The sequence below is a fragment of the Melospiza georgiana genome, unplaced genomic scaffold, assembly GCF_028018845.1.
Source record: "Melospiza georgiana isolate bMelGeo1 unplaced genomic scaffold, bMelGeo1.pri scaffold_29, whole genome shotgun sequence".
NCBI classification, from domain to species: domain Eukaryota; kingdom Metazoa; phylum Chordata; class Aves; order Passeriformes; family Passerellidae; genus Melospiza; species Melospiza georgiana.
In genome coordinates, this window is record NW_026652215.1 from 6,088,100 (window position 1) to 6,104,374 (window position 16,275).

General features: G+C 53.3%; 1 protein-coding gene across 1 annotated transcript; it reads right to left on the reverse strand.

Moving 5' to 3' along the window:
* Positions 1-14,245: 14,245 nt before the first annotated feature.
* Positions 14,246-15,178, reverse strand: LOC131096401 (olfactory receptor 14C36-like). The gene has a single exon (XM_058044740.1). It carries the CDS (start codon positions 15,176-15,178, stop codon positions 14,246-14,248), a length of 933 nt encoding a protein of 310 aa, XP_057900723.1.
* Between the last annotated feature and the right edge of the window lie 1,097 nt (positions 15,179-16,275).

A 16,275-nucleotide genomic window follows, 5' to 3' on the forward strand; every position in this document is an offset into this window, starting at 1 on the left:
CAGCTGGGAAATGGAGTGTGGAATGTGGCTGAGAAAGCCCTGCCTGGGCTGTGCCAAGCAGGACAGACAAGCCCTGACTCCCATTCCCCAAAATCTCTCTCAAGGAGACATTTGAAAAGGAATTACAATTGTTTGTGTCCTCTGAGTAGGATGTACTGGAGAAATACCAGCAAGAGATTTTCAGGACCCCAAAACAACAAAACAGACTTTGCTGGTAACTTCACAAAATGAGAGAAATTTTAGCAACTGGTTTAAAACGACATTCAATCAACACAGAACACTTCTTAAAGCACTGACTTGGCCAATTCAACTTCAAAAACTCTAAGCTATTTGAATTTTACATTACTCAAATTTACAAAAGGACAGAAATAGAAGGAAATGACAGAAAGAGGGAAAGGCAAAAAAATACAGAGGAGCACAAACAGAGGTACCAACTCCTGGATTCCAGCAGTGTTCAGATGGAAATTCCAAGAAGAGGTAGTGTCAAGATGTGTGCTTGCCTTGTGGTCAGCCTTCAATACCCTTGGTCTTCCTGGGCTCTTCCCCCAGGTGGGACTTGGGCTCATTTGGTCCCTCAGGAGCTGGGCTGGGGCTCCAGAGGTGGCTGTGGAGCATTGCCTGTGCTGTGCCAGGCACTGGCAGACACTGCTGGGCTGGGATAGAGGCTCTGGGGGGATTGGGGTTCCAGGACAGGCCAAGGCTGGGGTTCCAGGGCCAGGCAGGGCTGGACCTGCCCCTTCCTCCCCCCCCCGCCCCTGACAAAATGTTTTCAGCCAACAATCTCCTCCAGTCTGTCACAATGGACAATGTTGGAGGTGAAATCCCAATCTCGGCCATGGGCACCTGGACTAGAAGGACAGTTCTTTCCCAAAGGAAGGAAAGCACAGAGCCTTTCCCAGAGTTTTGGGGACAGATGAAAGGTGACCCTTGTGAAACCATTACCAGCCAGATTTGTCCTGACAATCTTCCTATTGGAGCAATCTCTGGATATATGGAATTTTGGAGGTGAAATCCCAATTCTGGCCATGGGTGTCTGGAGGAGAAGGCCAGTTCTTTTCCATGAGAAGGAAAGCACAGAGCCCCAGTATTTCAATAGCAGATGAGGAGACTCCCAATGTGCCAAGGTCAGCTGGACCAGTCAGGCACAATCGCCTGTTGATTACAAGAAGACCTGCAGTGTCACAATGGACCCTTGGTTCAATGAAGTCCAGCATTGTCACAGTGGTCCCTAGGTTTCATAAGGCCCAGTGGTGTCACAATGGTCCCAACGAATCCATGAGGCTTTGCAGTGTCACAATGGTCTCGGTAGCTCTCCAGGCCCCACAATATCACGTGACTCCTCTGTTCCATGAGCCCTGAAATGTCACAATGGCCCTTTGGACCCTGGGGGTTTCTAGTGTCACAATGTTCTCCTTTGGGTCAACAGTGTCACAAGGGACCAATTATGACACGAGGCCCCACAGTGTCACAATGGTTGGTTCCATGCAGCCCTGCAGTGTCACAAAGGCCTCTTGGTTTCACGAGGCCCCACAGTATCACAATGATCCTCTTGGTTCTGTAAGGAACCCCAGGGTCACAATTGTCTCACTGGTTCCATGAGACTCCACAGAGTCACGGTGGACCCTTGGTTTGATGGGGCCTGCCAGTGTCACAATGATCCCTACATTCATGGAGCCACACACTATCACTACAATTCCCTTGGTTCCATGAGGCCCAGCAATGTCACAGTGGTCTCCATGATTCCATGAGGCCTCACAGTGTCACAATGGTGCCTTGGTCTCACAGGGCCCCACAGTGTCACAGTGGTCCCTTGGTTCCATAGGCCCCGTGCTGCTGCATTCCCCCCTCCCCTTCTCAGGCCGCCGTGCCAGCTGAGAAATGCTCCTTGGGCATCGGCCTTGGCCAACAGCCCCTGGGCTCAGCTCCTCTGCAGCTCATCACAAACACTGTCTGCTCCAGGCACTGCTGCTGCCCAACCAGCTCCTGGTTTCTCTAGGAGCAGCCCTGGGAACTGTTTTTGTTCCCTCAGTGGCACAACATCCCTGTTCTCACACTGCCAAAGAAAGCTGTTTATGCCAAGTGCAGCCAGGATGAGCTGGGACTGACGCCCCTCTCTTGGGGCCCTGCAAACAGCGCTCCAAAAGAAGCCCTTGGAGCTCTCCTGGCCAGTGACTCCCTCTGAGTGGGGCCTCTCCCAGCCGGGAACTCTTCCGTTTACTGCACTCGGGGATCCCGAACAACGACGGAGCCTGGGCCGATCCCCTCACTTCTCCAGGCTCAACCCTTCACCCACTGGGGAGATGCCAAAGGATCCACAGGGAGCATTTTCTGTCCTCAGGGGAATTGCTCACAGGTGCCTTCCACTGACTCTTTGTGTCTGTGTGCACACAGGAGTGCCTGTGCTGGGGAAATATGGCAGAAATGCTGCTCTCTGAGGGGCTTGAGCGCCTTGGATAGTTGAGTCACTCAGATATCCAGATATCAGTAAGTACAGTTTAGTCAGAAGGTCTAAACGAAGTTAAATGCTCCTAGGAGTTGTTCTTTTGCTAAGTTGTTAGGTTTAATTTAAATTATTAGGTAAGTTAAATATTGTTAATTGTTATTCCTCTGTTAAATTTCTAAGTCATGGGTATAAGTTAGGTCAAATACTCTTAAGTGCTGTTCTTTTAAGGTATCAGTTAAGGTTAAGTGTAAGTTAAGTCCCGTTAGGTTTGTCCTCGGTAAGCTTTTGGGCCACATTCCTTTTATCCTTACCCTCATTATCCTTATGTCATACACACAGAGGGACAGTTCTCAGGTAATTTCTGGTGTGATGCCCTGGATTTTGTTTGGTTTTGTTGTTGCTTTGTTTCCTTCGCGTGCCTGAATTGTTCAGTCAGGAGCAGAGTGACTCTTGCCAAGGAACTTTGTGCTGCTGTCCCTTAATATTAAATCTGGTTTAAGCTGCTCCCTTGCCGGGGAATTTTTCAGTGCTCTCAAGGCCTTGTTGGTAGCCCTGGCCCAGGCTCTGGCCCTGGGGGACACGGGGACGCTGCTGGGGGGTCCCTGTCCCCCTGTGCCACCCCCAGGGCCCCGGCCCCCCGTCCCTGTGTCAGGCTCTGGGGTCGATCTCGTGGAACATCCTCTGGGGGAGGCTGCAGGGCTGGGGGACCCGGGGGGACCCGGGGGGACAGGGGACCCCGCTGTGCACGAGCAGGGTTGGACTGCTCTGGGGGGAACTATGAGGGGGCCGGGGCAGAGTGACCTCCCCAGTGACCTCACACAGCCCTTGTGATGTCACACAGCCCCTGTGATGTAACACGGGCGCTGTGATGTCACACAGCCCCCTGTGATGTCACACAGCCCCTGTGATGTTACACAACCCCTTATGATGTCACACAGCTACCTGTGATGTCACAGCCCACTCTGGGATGTCACACAGCACCCTTGTGATGCCACAGAACCAAATCTGGGATGTCAGCCTGGAATGTCATGCAGCTGCACTGTGATGTCACAGAAGGTGCTGTGATGTCACAAAGTCACCATGTGATGTCACAGTCTTTTCTGTGATATCACAGCCTCCTCTTTGATGTTACACAGCCACCAAGTGATGTCACAACCCACTCTGTGATGCCACAGAACCACCCTCTATGATTGCAGCATCTGTTCTATGGCCTCACACCTTACACACCTTCAGGGATGTCACAAAACCCTCCCTGTGATGTCATGCTGCCACTCTGTAATTTCACAGCACACACTTTGACCTCACTGCTGGCTCTATGATGACATCCAGCCATGCCATGATGTCACAGCCTGCTGTGTTATTTCATAGAATCCCCTGTGTGATGCTGTAGCTGCTCAATGACCTCACACAACAAACTCTGTAGTGTCACAGCATAATCTGTGACCTCACACAACCCACTTTGTGGTGTCACACAGCCCCTTGCTGACATCACAGCTGCTCTGTGCCTCTATGACACAGCCACAGAGGTGCTGCTGTGACACAGCCCCCTCTGGGCCATCCCACAGCCCCTGCAAGTGCTGAGCCCCTGTGAGCTCTGTCTGTGCCCTGCTGGTGTCCCTGAGGGGCCCTGGCAGTGCCCCAGCCCTGCTGGGCTGTGCACAGGAGCTGCTCCTGGCCAGAGCTGTCTCTCTGCAGTGCTGCCCTTGCCAGGAGCTGCCTCTGGGCCAGGAGCCCGGCCCTGCTCAGCAGCACAGACCCAGCACAGGGACTTTAAGGATCCTCTGGGGCTTTGGTGTTATTTGCATCAGATTCTGTCCCTCAGAGTGGGGTCAAAGAACTTCTCAAGAACTTGAAGTTAAGTTGAAACATGGAAATTTCTTGTACTTAAATGGCTCCCACTGAGGGACATAACTCTTGTGAAAGTGTCCCCAGGTTCCAGTTAGAGCAGAACACTGGAGGCAGTGATGGCAGCTGGGGACAAGCAAGGCAAAGTTGTCTCTGGTGCTGAGCAAACCTGGATGTGTGTCAGGAATGCAAAGGGCCAAGGCCTGAGCCCCAGCCCCTGGCCAGGCAGATGCTGTCCCTCCCTCCTTGCTCAGGGCTCTTCCCAGGATGGGCACTGGCATGTGGGGCTGTGCAATGGCAAGGGCAGGAGCATGGGGCGGCCCCTGCTAGGCTGCTGAGCAGGGACAAGGAGGCAATGAGGCCCCAGCCCTGCAAGGGTCACTTGTCTCCTGCTCCTGCCTCAGGCCCAGGCCCAGCAGCCATGGCCAAAGTGCTGCCCAAGTTGGCTCTGGCAGGGCCTTGCAGCTGCTGCCCATCCCTGTGCCCTGTGCAGCCCAGGCTGTCCCACGGTGTCCCTGCCCTGCGCCTCTGTTCCTGCAGGCTGTCGGCATCCCCCGGCTGCCCCACCTGGCTGGGCCCTTCCTTTGCTGACAGTTCTGCCTCCTGCCTGCCTCTGCCTGCCCACACAGAGCCTTGGGCTGCTTCAGGCTCCTTCTGGGGCCGTGCTGTACCACAGCCCTGCCCTGGCAGGGAAATTCCTTTTTCCTGGTGTCCAGTCTGGGTCTCCTCAGGTGCCTTTGGAATTAATTCTTTCTTTCTCTGGCTGTTTTCTACTATGTGAAAAGGATCCACCATCTCTGAAACCACCCTTCAATCCCTTCCAGGGCTCTCCTCTGCTGTCCTCACTCCCCACCCCACTGAGCACAGGGCTCCCATGTCCCTATAAATTGTCAAGGGCTTGAGGCCAGGAGCACCTGGACAAGAGGGACAGTTCTTTTCTATAGGAAGGAAACCACAGAACCCCAGGGTTTGAAAGCAGACGAGAAGCAGTCACCAGAAGCCAAGGCCAGCCAGACCTGTCTTTCCTAGCAGTTTTTGTCTTACAGTAACCCTTAGATATTCAGGGAGTTTTGGGGGTGGAATTCCATTTCAGCCATGGGTTCCTGGACTGGAATAACAGTTCTCCCTGGGAAGGAAAAGGTAGAGCTCCAGTGTTTCAATGGCTGATTAGAGGCAGCCCCAAGGAGGCCAAGGCCAGCCAGACCTGTGGTCAGGGAAGAATCCTTGGAAAGACAGAATTTGGGGGGCCAAAGCCCACTTTTGTCTATGGGCATCAGGACAAGAAGGACAGTTCTTTTCCATAGGAAGGTAAGTGCAGAGCCCCAGTATTTCAAAGGCAGATGAGATCTGGCCCTCAGGACACCAAGAGAACCTGGACAGACCTGGCAGCTTTTCTCTGGGAGATATTCTTGGATATAAGGAATTTTGGAGGCTGATTCTCTATTTTGGCCATGGATGCCTGGACTGGAGAGATGTTTTTTTCAATGAGAAGAAAAGCACAGGCCCCCAGGTGTTTTGAAAGCAGATGAGGGGTGGTCCCCAAGAGGCCAAGGCCAGCACAGAGTGGGTTGTGTGAGGTCACAGGTAGGGCTATGAGAGCACAGAGTTTGTTGTGTGAGGTCAATGAGCAGCTACATCATCACAGAGGGGATTCTGTGACATCACAAAGCAGGCTGTGAAATCATGGCATGGCTGGATGACATCATAGAGCAGGCTGTGATGTCAAAGTGTGTGCTGTGCCATTACAGAGTAGCAGTATGACATCACAGAGAGGGTTTTCTGACATCACACAACTGTCTGTGACATCATAGGGTAGAAGGAGTGGCCACAGAGCAGATCCTGCCATCATAGAGGCTGGCTATATGACATCAGACAGTGGGTTGTGACATCAATGGGTGGCTATGTAACATCATAGGATGGGCTGTGACATCACATAGTGACTTTCTGACACCACAGAGTCTTCTGTGAAATCACAGTGCAGGTGCATGACATTCCAGGGTGACATCCCAGAGCTGGCTCTGTGACATCACAAGGGTGCTGCATGATGTCCCAGAGTGGGCAGTGACATCACAGATGACTGTGTGACATTGCAAAAGGGCTGTGTGGCATCATAGGGGGCTGTGGCATCACAGATGGCAGTGTGAGGTCCCTGGGGAGGTCACTCTGCCCCGGCCCCCCTCACAGCTCCCCCCAGAGCAGTCCAACCCTGCTCGTGCACAGCGGGGTCCCCTGTCCCCCCGGGTCCCCCCACCCCCAGCCCCGCAGCCTCCCCCAGAGGATGTTCCACGAGATCGACCCCAGGGCCTGACACTGGGACGGAGGGCCGGGGCCCTGGGGGTGGCAGAGGGGGACAGGGACTCCCCAGCAGCGTCCCCGTGTCCCCCAGGGCCAGAGCCTGGGCCAGGGCTCCTTTACCCTGTTACGAACTAGGCCTTGAGAGCGCTGAAAAAATCCCCAGCAAGGGAGCAGCAAAATCCAGATTTAATATTAAGGGACAGCAGCACAAAGTTCCTTGGCAAGAGTCACTCTGCTCCTGACTGAACACTTCAGGCACACGAAGGAAACAAAGCAACAACAAAACCAAACAAAATCCAGTCAATCAAACCAGAAATCAGGCAAGAACTCTTCCTGGGTATGTGTGAGACACAAGGACAGTGAGGGCGAAGATAAAAGGAATATGGGCCAAAAGCTTAACAGAGGTCAAACCTAACAGGACTATACTTAAACCTTAACTTTAACTGGTACCTTCAACTCCCCAATTTAGCAAAAGAACAGCACTTAACACTATTTAATCTAATTTAAAACTTATGAGTTAGAAATTTAACAGAGGAATTACACTTAACAATCCTTAACTTAGCTAATAAATTAAATGTAACAACTTAGAAAAAGAACAACTCTTAGCAGCATTTAATTTCGTTTAGACCTCGTGACTTATACTTACTTACTGATATGTGGATATCTGACTGACTCAGCTATCCAAGGCACTCCAACCCCTCAGAGAGCAGCATATCTGCCCCATTTCCCCAGCACAGGCACTCCTGTGTGCACACAGATGTCGAAGGAAGGAGACCAGGACACCAGCTGGTTCATCACAGGTCCGGTTTATTGAAGAAAGCATCAAACACTTATACAGCAAATAATAAGCTCATGAATATTCTGTAAGCCAAGCAATCTATTGGTTAAACTATACGATGAACTCTTCCTTATTCCTTAGGGGTTACATCTCTCTTTTCTCATGTCTCTTTCACTATTTGTTATTATACTACAGCTAGGCCCAAGGACACGCTACCTCACAGGTGCAGGACTTCGAACTAGCCACGGCTTTGTACTTTTCCATTCTCTAGCAGCTAAATTCCCAACACACAGACACAGAGTCAGTGCAAGGCACCTGTGAGCAATTTCTCTGAGGGCAGGGAATGCTCCCTGTGGATCCTTTGCCATCTCCCCAGCACTCAAAGGGTTGAGCCTGGAGGAGTGGGGAGATCGGCCCAGGCTCCGTCGTTGTTCAGGATCCCCAAGTGCAGCAAACGGGAGAGTTCCCGACTGGGAGAGGCCCCACTCAGAGGGAGTGACTGGCCCAGGAGAGCTCCAAGGGCTCCTTTTGGAGCGCTGTTTGCAGGGCCCCAAGAGAGGGGCTTCAGTCCCAGCAATGGCTCATCCTGGCCGCACTTGGCACCAACAGCTTTCTTTGGCAGTGTGAGAACAGGGATGTTGTGCCACTGAGGGAACAAAATCAGTTCCCAGGGCTGCTGCTAAAGGAACCAGGAGCTGGTTGGGCAGCAGCAGTGCCTGGAACAGACAGTGTTTGTGATGAGCTGCAGAGGGGCTGAGCCCAGGGGCTCCAAGGCTGAGGCCCAAGGAGCATTTCTCAGCTGGCAGGGCAGCCTGAGAAGGGGAGGGGGGAATGCAGCAGCACAGGGCCCATGGAACCAAGGGACCATTGTGACACGGTGGGGCCCTGTGAGACCAAGGGATCATTGTGACTCCGTGGGGCCTCATGGAATCATGGAGAGCACTGTGACATTGCTGGGCCTCATGGAACCAAAGGGACAGTGCTGACACTGTGTGGCTCCATGGAATGTAGGGATCATTGTCACACTGAGAGGCCCCATCAAACCAAGGGTCCATTGTGACACTGCGGGGCCTCGTGGAACCATGTAGACCATTATGACACTTTGGGGTGTCATGGAACCAATGGGCCATTGTGACACTGTGAGACCCCATGGAGCCAGAGGTCCATTGTAACATTGCAAGGCCTCATGGAACCATGGAAAGACCATTGTGACAGTTGACAGTCTCATGACACCAAGGCACCATTATGACGCCTTGGGGCACCCTGGCACCAAGGAGACCATTGCAACACTGAGAGGACTCATGGAATCATGGAGACCATGGTGACACTATGAGGCCCCATGGAATAAGCAAAGCATTGTGACACTGTGAGGCCTCATGGAACCACTGAGACCATTGTGACTCTGGGGGTCCCCACAGATCCAAGAGGGCCATTGTGATACTGTGGGAGCTTCTGAAACCAAGAGGCCTTTGTAAAACTTAGGGCTGCATGGAACCAAGGCTCCATTGTGACATTGCAGGGCCTGATGTCATCCATGGTCCATTGTGACACTGTGGAGCCAAAGGAGACCATTGTGACACTGCAAACACCCAGGGTCCAAAAGTCCATTGTGACATTGCAGGGCTCATGGAAGAGAGGAGTCCTGTGAATTTGTGGGGCCTGGGGAACCCACAGAGATCATTGTGACACTGCAGGGCCTGATGGAACCAACGTGTCATTGTGACACTTCAGGGCAGCATAAAACTAAGGGAACACAGAACAGATCTGGCTGCTTTGGCCTCCTGGGCCTCCTTACTGGTCCAGCTGACCTTGGCATGTTGAAGGTCCCTTCTCATCTGCTACTGAAACACTGGGGCTCAATGCTTTCATTGCTATGGAAAAGAACTGTCCTTCTCCTCCAGGGGCCCATGGCCTGAATTGAGATTTCACCTCCAACATTGCCTATTGTGAGAGTTGGAGAAGATTGTTGGCTCAAAACATTTCATGTGTGGGGGACGACAGGGAAGGTCCAGCCCTGTCCTGCCTTAGAACCCCTGCCCTGCCCTGGAACCCCAATCCCCCCAGTGCCTCTATCCCAGCCCAGCATTGTCTGTCAGTCCCTAGCACAGCACAGGCAATGCTCCACAGCCATCTCTGGAGCCCCCAGCCCAGCTCCTGAGGGACCAAATGAGCCCAAGTCCCACCTGGAGGAAGGGCCCAGGGAGACCAAGGGGTATTGAAGGCTGACCACAAGGCAAGCACACATCTTGAGTCTACCTCCTCTTGGAATTTCCACCTGAACACTGCTGGAATCCAGGATTTGGAAGCTGTGTGTATGCTTCTCTGTATTGTTTTTGACTTTCTCTCTATGTCTTCTTCTAATACCCTCCTCTTGCAAATTTTGATTAACTTAAAATTGAACGAGTTAAGAGTTTGTGAAGTTGGATGTGCCAAGGTAATGCTTTGGGAAGTGTTTTCTGCTAATGGAATGTGGCAGTAAACCTTTGGCCAAGGTCCTCTGATTTTCTAAAATTGCCAGTAAATGCTGTTTGGTTCTTTTGCGCTCCTGAGAATCTCTTGTTGGTCCGTCTCCAGGGAGTCCAACTCAGAGGACACAAACAATTGTAATTCCTTTTAAATGTCTCCTGGGAGAGTTTTTTGGGGGATGGGAGTCAGGGCTTGTCTGTCCTGCTTGGCACAGCCCAGGTAGGGCTTTCCCAGCCACATTCCACACTCCATTTCCCAGCTGGAGCCGCTGCTGCCTCTGAGTTGTGCTGCCCCAGCCCCAGGGAAACTCTCCTTGTCTGCCCATTCCCCCACGGTCTCTGAGCAGGGATGGCCTCAGTGGGGGCTGCTGACATCCTCAGCAACTTGGAGGCTGCTGCTGGATTTCACTGCTGCAGAGGCTTGTTCAGCCTTCAGCTCTTCAGTGCAGGAATTCAGTGTCCCAGGGCTCATCAACATTCTGAACACTTTAACAAGCCAAGCCCCTGGCGACAATGTGATGTAATTTCCAAACCTTTTGTGGTTAATTCAACACATTTCATAAGTGTATTCAAAGTGAAGATATTATATTTACAAAGACAGTGAGAAATATTTTTTTAGGTCCTGTTTAAGTTTTTTCCCCTGTTAATGCATTGACATGTGCAATCTCCAATTGACACCGAATCCAAGTATCACCTAATGCAGTTTGAATAGATATGAAAATCAAGACCCTTCATGGCTGACAATCAATCAGACTCTGTCCCTACCCCCACCCCACCATTTCCCCCATCCAATCCCTGGCACTCAGAGCAGCCTTGTGCAACTCTGAGCTCCATCCAGCCCAGGCTGCACCTGCGGCTTTCAGCTCCTTGGCTCCAACTCCCACCTGCTTTCCTTGGAGAAGGAGCTGCCCGAGATGCAGAGGGAGGTTCATTTATTGTCAGCCAACAAAGCCAGGGCAAGGCACAGCTCCATCAAATGCAAAAGTCATTCCTCTGCTGGGCTCTGCCCTGCACTTGATCCCCACAGCCTCTCCTGTTTACTTCATCCCTCATTTGCAGGGATTTTGTGGGACAAGGGAGCTCTGCTCTGGCTATGGAGAGAGGTCTAAGTGCAGCCCTGGAGTGGGAACCACAACTCAGCAGGTTTGTGTCCTTTGAGGGTTAGGAACTGGTGAGACTCAGAGGCACAGAAATGTATCTCTTCATGGCACACACAAAGATGTGAACATGATAAAATTTAATAAACACCAAAACCCTTCCCTCTTCTCCTTGTGACATTCCAGCAACATATGACATGTCCACCATCCATGAGGGATTTCCATACAGAAAGGATTTTAGACAAAGACATCTTAGTTTTAGTTTTAGGTCACTCTTGTTCCAGTCTGAAACAGGGCCCAGCATAGAGCCAGGATCATCAGAGATCTTAGGTGTGTGATGGAATTCAATGCCTTCCCCATCCCGCAGCAGCCCTGCATTTCCCTCCTGCAGCCTTGGTATCCAGCACACCCATGGAGACTCTTTGGGCTCTGGATTGTTGCTGCAGCCCCCAAGGGCAGCTGAGCTCTGCCTTTGGCACAGTCAGGCCTGGCCAGCGCAGGCCATGCTCAGCAATTGCTTGTGTGTGCCTGGCCTTGCTGTCAGCCCCAGCAGCAGCTTCGTGGCCCCTTTGTGGCCCTGTGCTGGCCCAGCCATGGTGGCCCAGACCCTGTGCAGGCCCAGCCCAGGCCAGGAGCATTGCGGCTGGGAACGGCCCCTGTGCCGTGGTGCCCACAGCAGCCTTGGGGTTCTGTGCCCCATGGCCTCCCTGCTGGGCAGCCTCTGCCAGCTCCTGCAGAGCCCCTGGCACCTGTGGGGCTGCACAGACAGCCCTGCCCCGGGCTCTGCCGGCCTCTGGACCACCAGAGAGGCAGCCAGGGCTGGCCATGGCTGGGAACAGGCCCTGAGCCCCGCAGTAGGATGGAGCTGGGCCACAGCCAAACTCAGCCCAGGCCAAAGCTGGGCTAAGCAGCCAGGGCTGCCAACACATGGGGACAGAGGCTGGCGCTGGCAAATGTCCTGGGCTCCCTCCCTGCTTTGTCCATGCCTCCAAGGGCATAGAGCAGCCTTCTCTCTGGGCCACTTGCCTGTTTGCAATGCCTTGCACAGGCGCTGGCCCTGCCCCACAAGGCCTGACCTGAGTCCTGCCCCTGCACGCTCAGCCAGGCTGAGATGGACACTGATGGTTTCTGGGCCAGGCTCTCTGAGCCCAGCCCAGCTCCCTGCAAGCTCTGCCAGCTGCCCTGAGCTCTGGGCAGCACCAAGGGCCTCTCCCCAGCCCAGCCGAGCCGGCTCTGGCCCCACAGCTCTGCTCAGGCCAGGCTGCTCTGGGCACTGCCCCATGGCCTCAGCCCCTGGCAAGGGCACAGCAGCAGCTGCAGCTGCCACAGGACTTATCCCCAGCCATGGGGAAGGTGCTTGGCCAAGGCCAAAGGAGGCTCCCTGGCTGCCCTGCTCCCCTCGAGCTGAGGTGCTGAGAGCTCTGCAGCCCCTGCTGCCATCCCACCTGCCCAGGGCAGCACAAGAGCCTGGCCTTGGGGCCCTCAAGAGCTGCTCCTGCTCCAGGCCCAGGGCCCATGGCAAAGCTGGGGCAGTCACAAAGCTGTGCCCATTTCTGTTCATTGCTGCTCTGATGGGGATGGATCCTCAGCCACTTGGAGGTTGATGATGAATTTTAATACTTCAGAGGCCCCTTCATTCTTGAGATCTTCAATTATGGAATTCAGTAAAAACGGGTCATAAACATTTGTTCTAAAACACCCGAAGAATAAAAGCCCCAAAGAGTTATCTAAATGTTCAATTCTACTGTGGTTAACTAAAAAAATTTCCTAAGTGTATTCAAATTGAATATACACTATTGAGAACAATGCAAAGAGAACTGTTTTGTCCTCTTTATTTTCCGGTTTATAAATAGATATCAGCAATGTCAAATTTATATGGACCCCCAACACCTTCTAACGCAGCCTGAAGAGATAGGAAAATCAAGACTCTACATGGCTGACAATCAATCAGATTTTGTCCCTACCCCCGCTCCACCATTTTCCTCATCCAACCCCTGGCATTCCTATGGATCAAGAATAGTTTGGCCAGCAGGAACAGGGCAGTGAATCTTCCTCTGTGCTCAGCAGTGGTTGGGCAGCACCTCCAGTGCTGTCCGATTCTAGGCTCCCTTGGGTGGGCAATAGAAAGAAATTTGTAGCAGGAAGAGTAAAGAAAGCAAAGCTGAAGCCAAGGAAATGCTCAGAGCAGTTTTGGGGTAGCTGCCAGGCAGCCCTGGCTCTGAGCAAGACCGTCTGCAGTGGGACTCTCACTGATGGGAACAAACTCCCAGCTGATGGGAACAAACTTTCTGGCTGACTGCAGAGGCCAGGACAAAGCTGAGTGGTTTCCCTGGTGTCCCCCAGCCCTTGCTGGCCCCAGGGGCTGATGGCATTTGTGCTCCCTCAGGTTCATGTCCCCACACAAACAGCATGGGGGTGCTCCCCCTGCTCTGTGCAATGCAAACAGGGGCTGCTGAGCCAGTGCTGCCGTGTCTGTGCCTGCAACGATGGGGCACCTGTGTGAGCTGGGGGAGAGGCCAGGGCTGCAGAGGAGGGATGTTGTTGGCAGCTCCATGAGGGCACTCTGGAACGCTGCCCTGGGCTGTGCAGCGCACTGGGGATGGATCAGCCCCTGCTCTGCTGCTCCTTCCCGTCTCCCCCAGGGCCCTTGCAGAGCCCCAGCCATGCTGTTTGCCCTCAGCCTGCCCACGGCCAGCCTGGGGCTGCTCACGGGGGTTTTCTGTGCTGAGCATTGGCCTGGGTGTGTTCTTGAGAGAGCCTGGGCAAGGAGCCTGGAGCCCCCAGGCCCTGGTCTGAGGCGTCAGCGCTGCCCCAGCAGTGCCCATGGCCTTTCCCTGCTGCAGCCCCGGCACTGCCACCCCCAGGACTGTGCCCGACCCTGAGAGCACTCAGGCCCTGCAGCAACACCAGGGCCACCAGGGCAGCAGGGCAGGGCCACGGCAGCAGCACTGGCAACACCAAGTGCTGCTGCTGCTGGGCACAGCTGCTGGGCCAGCACTGATCTGCCCCCAGTAGACATTGCTGCCTCAGCTCCAGAGAAGGAACAAAAGGGCAGAAAATTCTGCCATATTCTGCTGAAAATTTTGTTGGTAGAGATCATCATTTCATTTAAGGGCACCAAGAACACAGCCCCTCATTGCCACAGTCTGTGGCCACAGGGATGGTGGAGAGGATCAAAATGACCAATGGAACAAACAATGACATTTCTTTTTGGACAATAAGAAAAAAGTAAAACAAAGGTAAAGAAACTCTAAAATGAAACCTAGAACAAGTATCAAAAATTACTTTTATTACAAGCGATTTGCAAACACTGGCCAGCAGTTTAATGTTCCTGAAACCATCTAGTCATCAGTGTCCACACTGCAGCCTGGAGCTCCTGGTTCCTCAGGCTGTAGATGAGGGGGTTCAGGGCTGGAGGCACCACCGAGTACAGAACTGACAGGGCCAGATCCAGGGATGGGGAGGACATGGAGGGGGGCTTCAGGTAGGCAAATGTGCCAGTGCTGAGGAACAGGGAGACCACGGCCAGGTGAGGGAGGCAGGTGGAAAAGGCTTTGTGCCGTCCCTGCTCAGAGGGGATCCTCAGCACAGCCCTGAAGATCTGTACATAGGTAAAAACAATGAACACAAAACAACCCAATGATAAACAGGCACTAACAGCAAGCAGCCCAAATTCCCTGAGGTGGGATTTAGAGCAGGAGAGCTTGAGGATCTGGGGGATTTCACAGAGGAACTGGCCCAGGGCATTGCCATGGCACAAGGGAAGGGAAAATGTATTGGCTGTTTGCAACAGAGCATTGAAAAAGGCACTGGCCCAGGCAGCTGCTGCCATGTGGGCACAAGCTCTGCTGCCCAGGAGGGTCCCGTAGTGCAGGGGTTTGCAGATGGACACGTAGCGGTCATAGCACATGATGGTCAGGAGGCAAAACTCTGTTTCAAGAAAAAAGAAAATCAGAAAGACCTGAGCAACACATCCAGTGTAGGAGATGTTCCTGGTGTCCCAGAGGGAATTGTGCATGGCTTTGGGGACAGTGGTGCAGATGGAGCCCAGGTCAGCGAGGGCCAGGTTGAGCAGGAAGAAGAACATGGGTGTGTGCAGGTGGTGGCTGCAGGCTATGGTGCTGATGATGAGGCCGTTGCCCAGGAGGGCAGCCAGGGAGATGCCCAGCAAGAGGCAAAAGTGCAGGAGCTGCAGCTGCCACGTATCTGCCAATGCCAGCAGGAGGAAGTTCCTGATGGAGCTGCTGTTGGACATTTGCTCTGGCTGCACATGGGCACCTGTTCATGAAGAAAGGACAGCAAAGATTTAGAGGAGATGCCTGTCACCAAAATCAAATCTATTTCCCATATACCCTCCCCTGGAACACACACACACACACACACACACACACACACCACACACAGACACACACTCTCTATCTCTCTTTCTCTCTCTCTTTTATTTATAGGAGTTCTGGGGTTCTTTTAAAAAGCTTCCCCCTATCTCTGCTGCTGTTCTTGGATATCAGAAAGCCTCAGAATGTCTGTTGCCCCCAGGGAAACAGAGTGCGTTCTGTGAGGCAAAGTGATGACTGGAGAGTGAGGGTAGATGGTCTCCCATTCTGACCTGTTTAGAGTTTCTCTGGGCTTTAATCTTTCTCAGGTGGAGGGGGGTCACCTTCCAATGATTCCCCTAAAATGTCACCCAGCACAGCTGAGAGCAGATGGATCCACTACAGCCCAGCTCCACATTTGTAGCCAAGGACTCACATTGCTCATTCCAACAACCCAGCAGCATTTTCAGTGTCACAGCACCTCTGCCTCTCCCCATCAATCTTATAACTCAGAGATGCTCTAGGACAGATTTGCACCCTGGATTGAAGCTCCTAGCTTGGACTGAAATCTCAGGGAGACTCCCAAGTGTCCTTATGATGGCATTGGATGAGGGAGATGCAGCTCCTTCCCTGGCTGCACTGACAGCATTGCCCAGAGGTGGGCACTGGGGACAGTGTCACCCTGAGCCAGCTGTGCCCCCTGCCAGAGCCCCCAGGGCCGGGCAGCTGCTCCCAGCCCTGTGCTCTGTAAAGGGAACTGGGCCCGGGGCTGCAGAGCTGCCCCACGGCTCTGCTGCAGCTCTGCCTGCACAGGAGGGGCTGCACGCCTTGGAGCCCTGGCCCTGAGGGCACAAGCTTGGCTGGGGCACAGGAGGGAGGGGGCTTGCTCAGAGGGAGGGGCTGCACTGGAGGGGATCCTGTGGGCATCTCTAAACTCTCCCTGCCACAGCATTGCTGGATATTGTTTTCTCTCATTGCCTGATCTTCTCTCTGCTTCCTGCAGATTTCCATCCTGCAGGTGTTTCCCTGTGCCTTATCT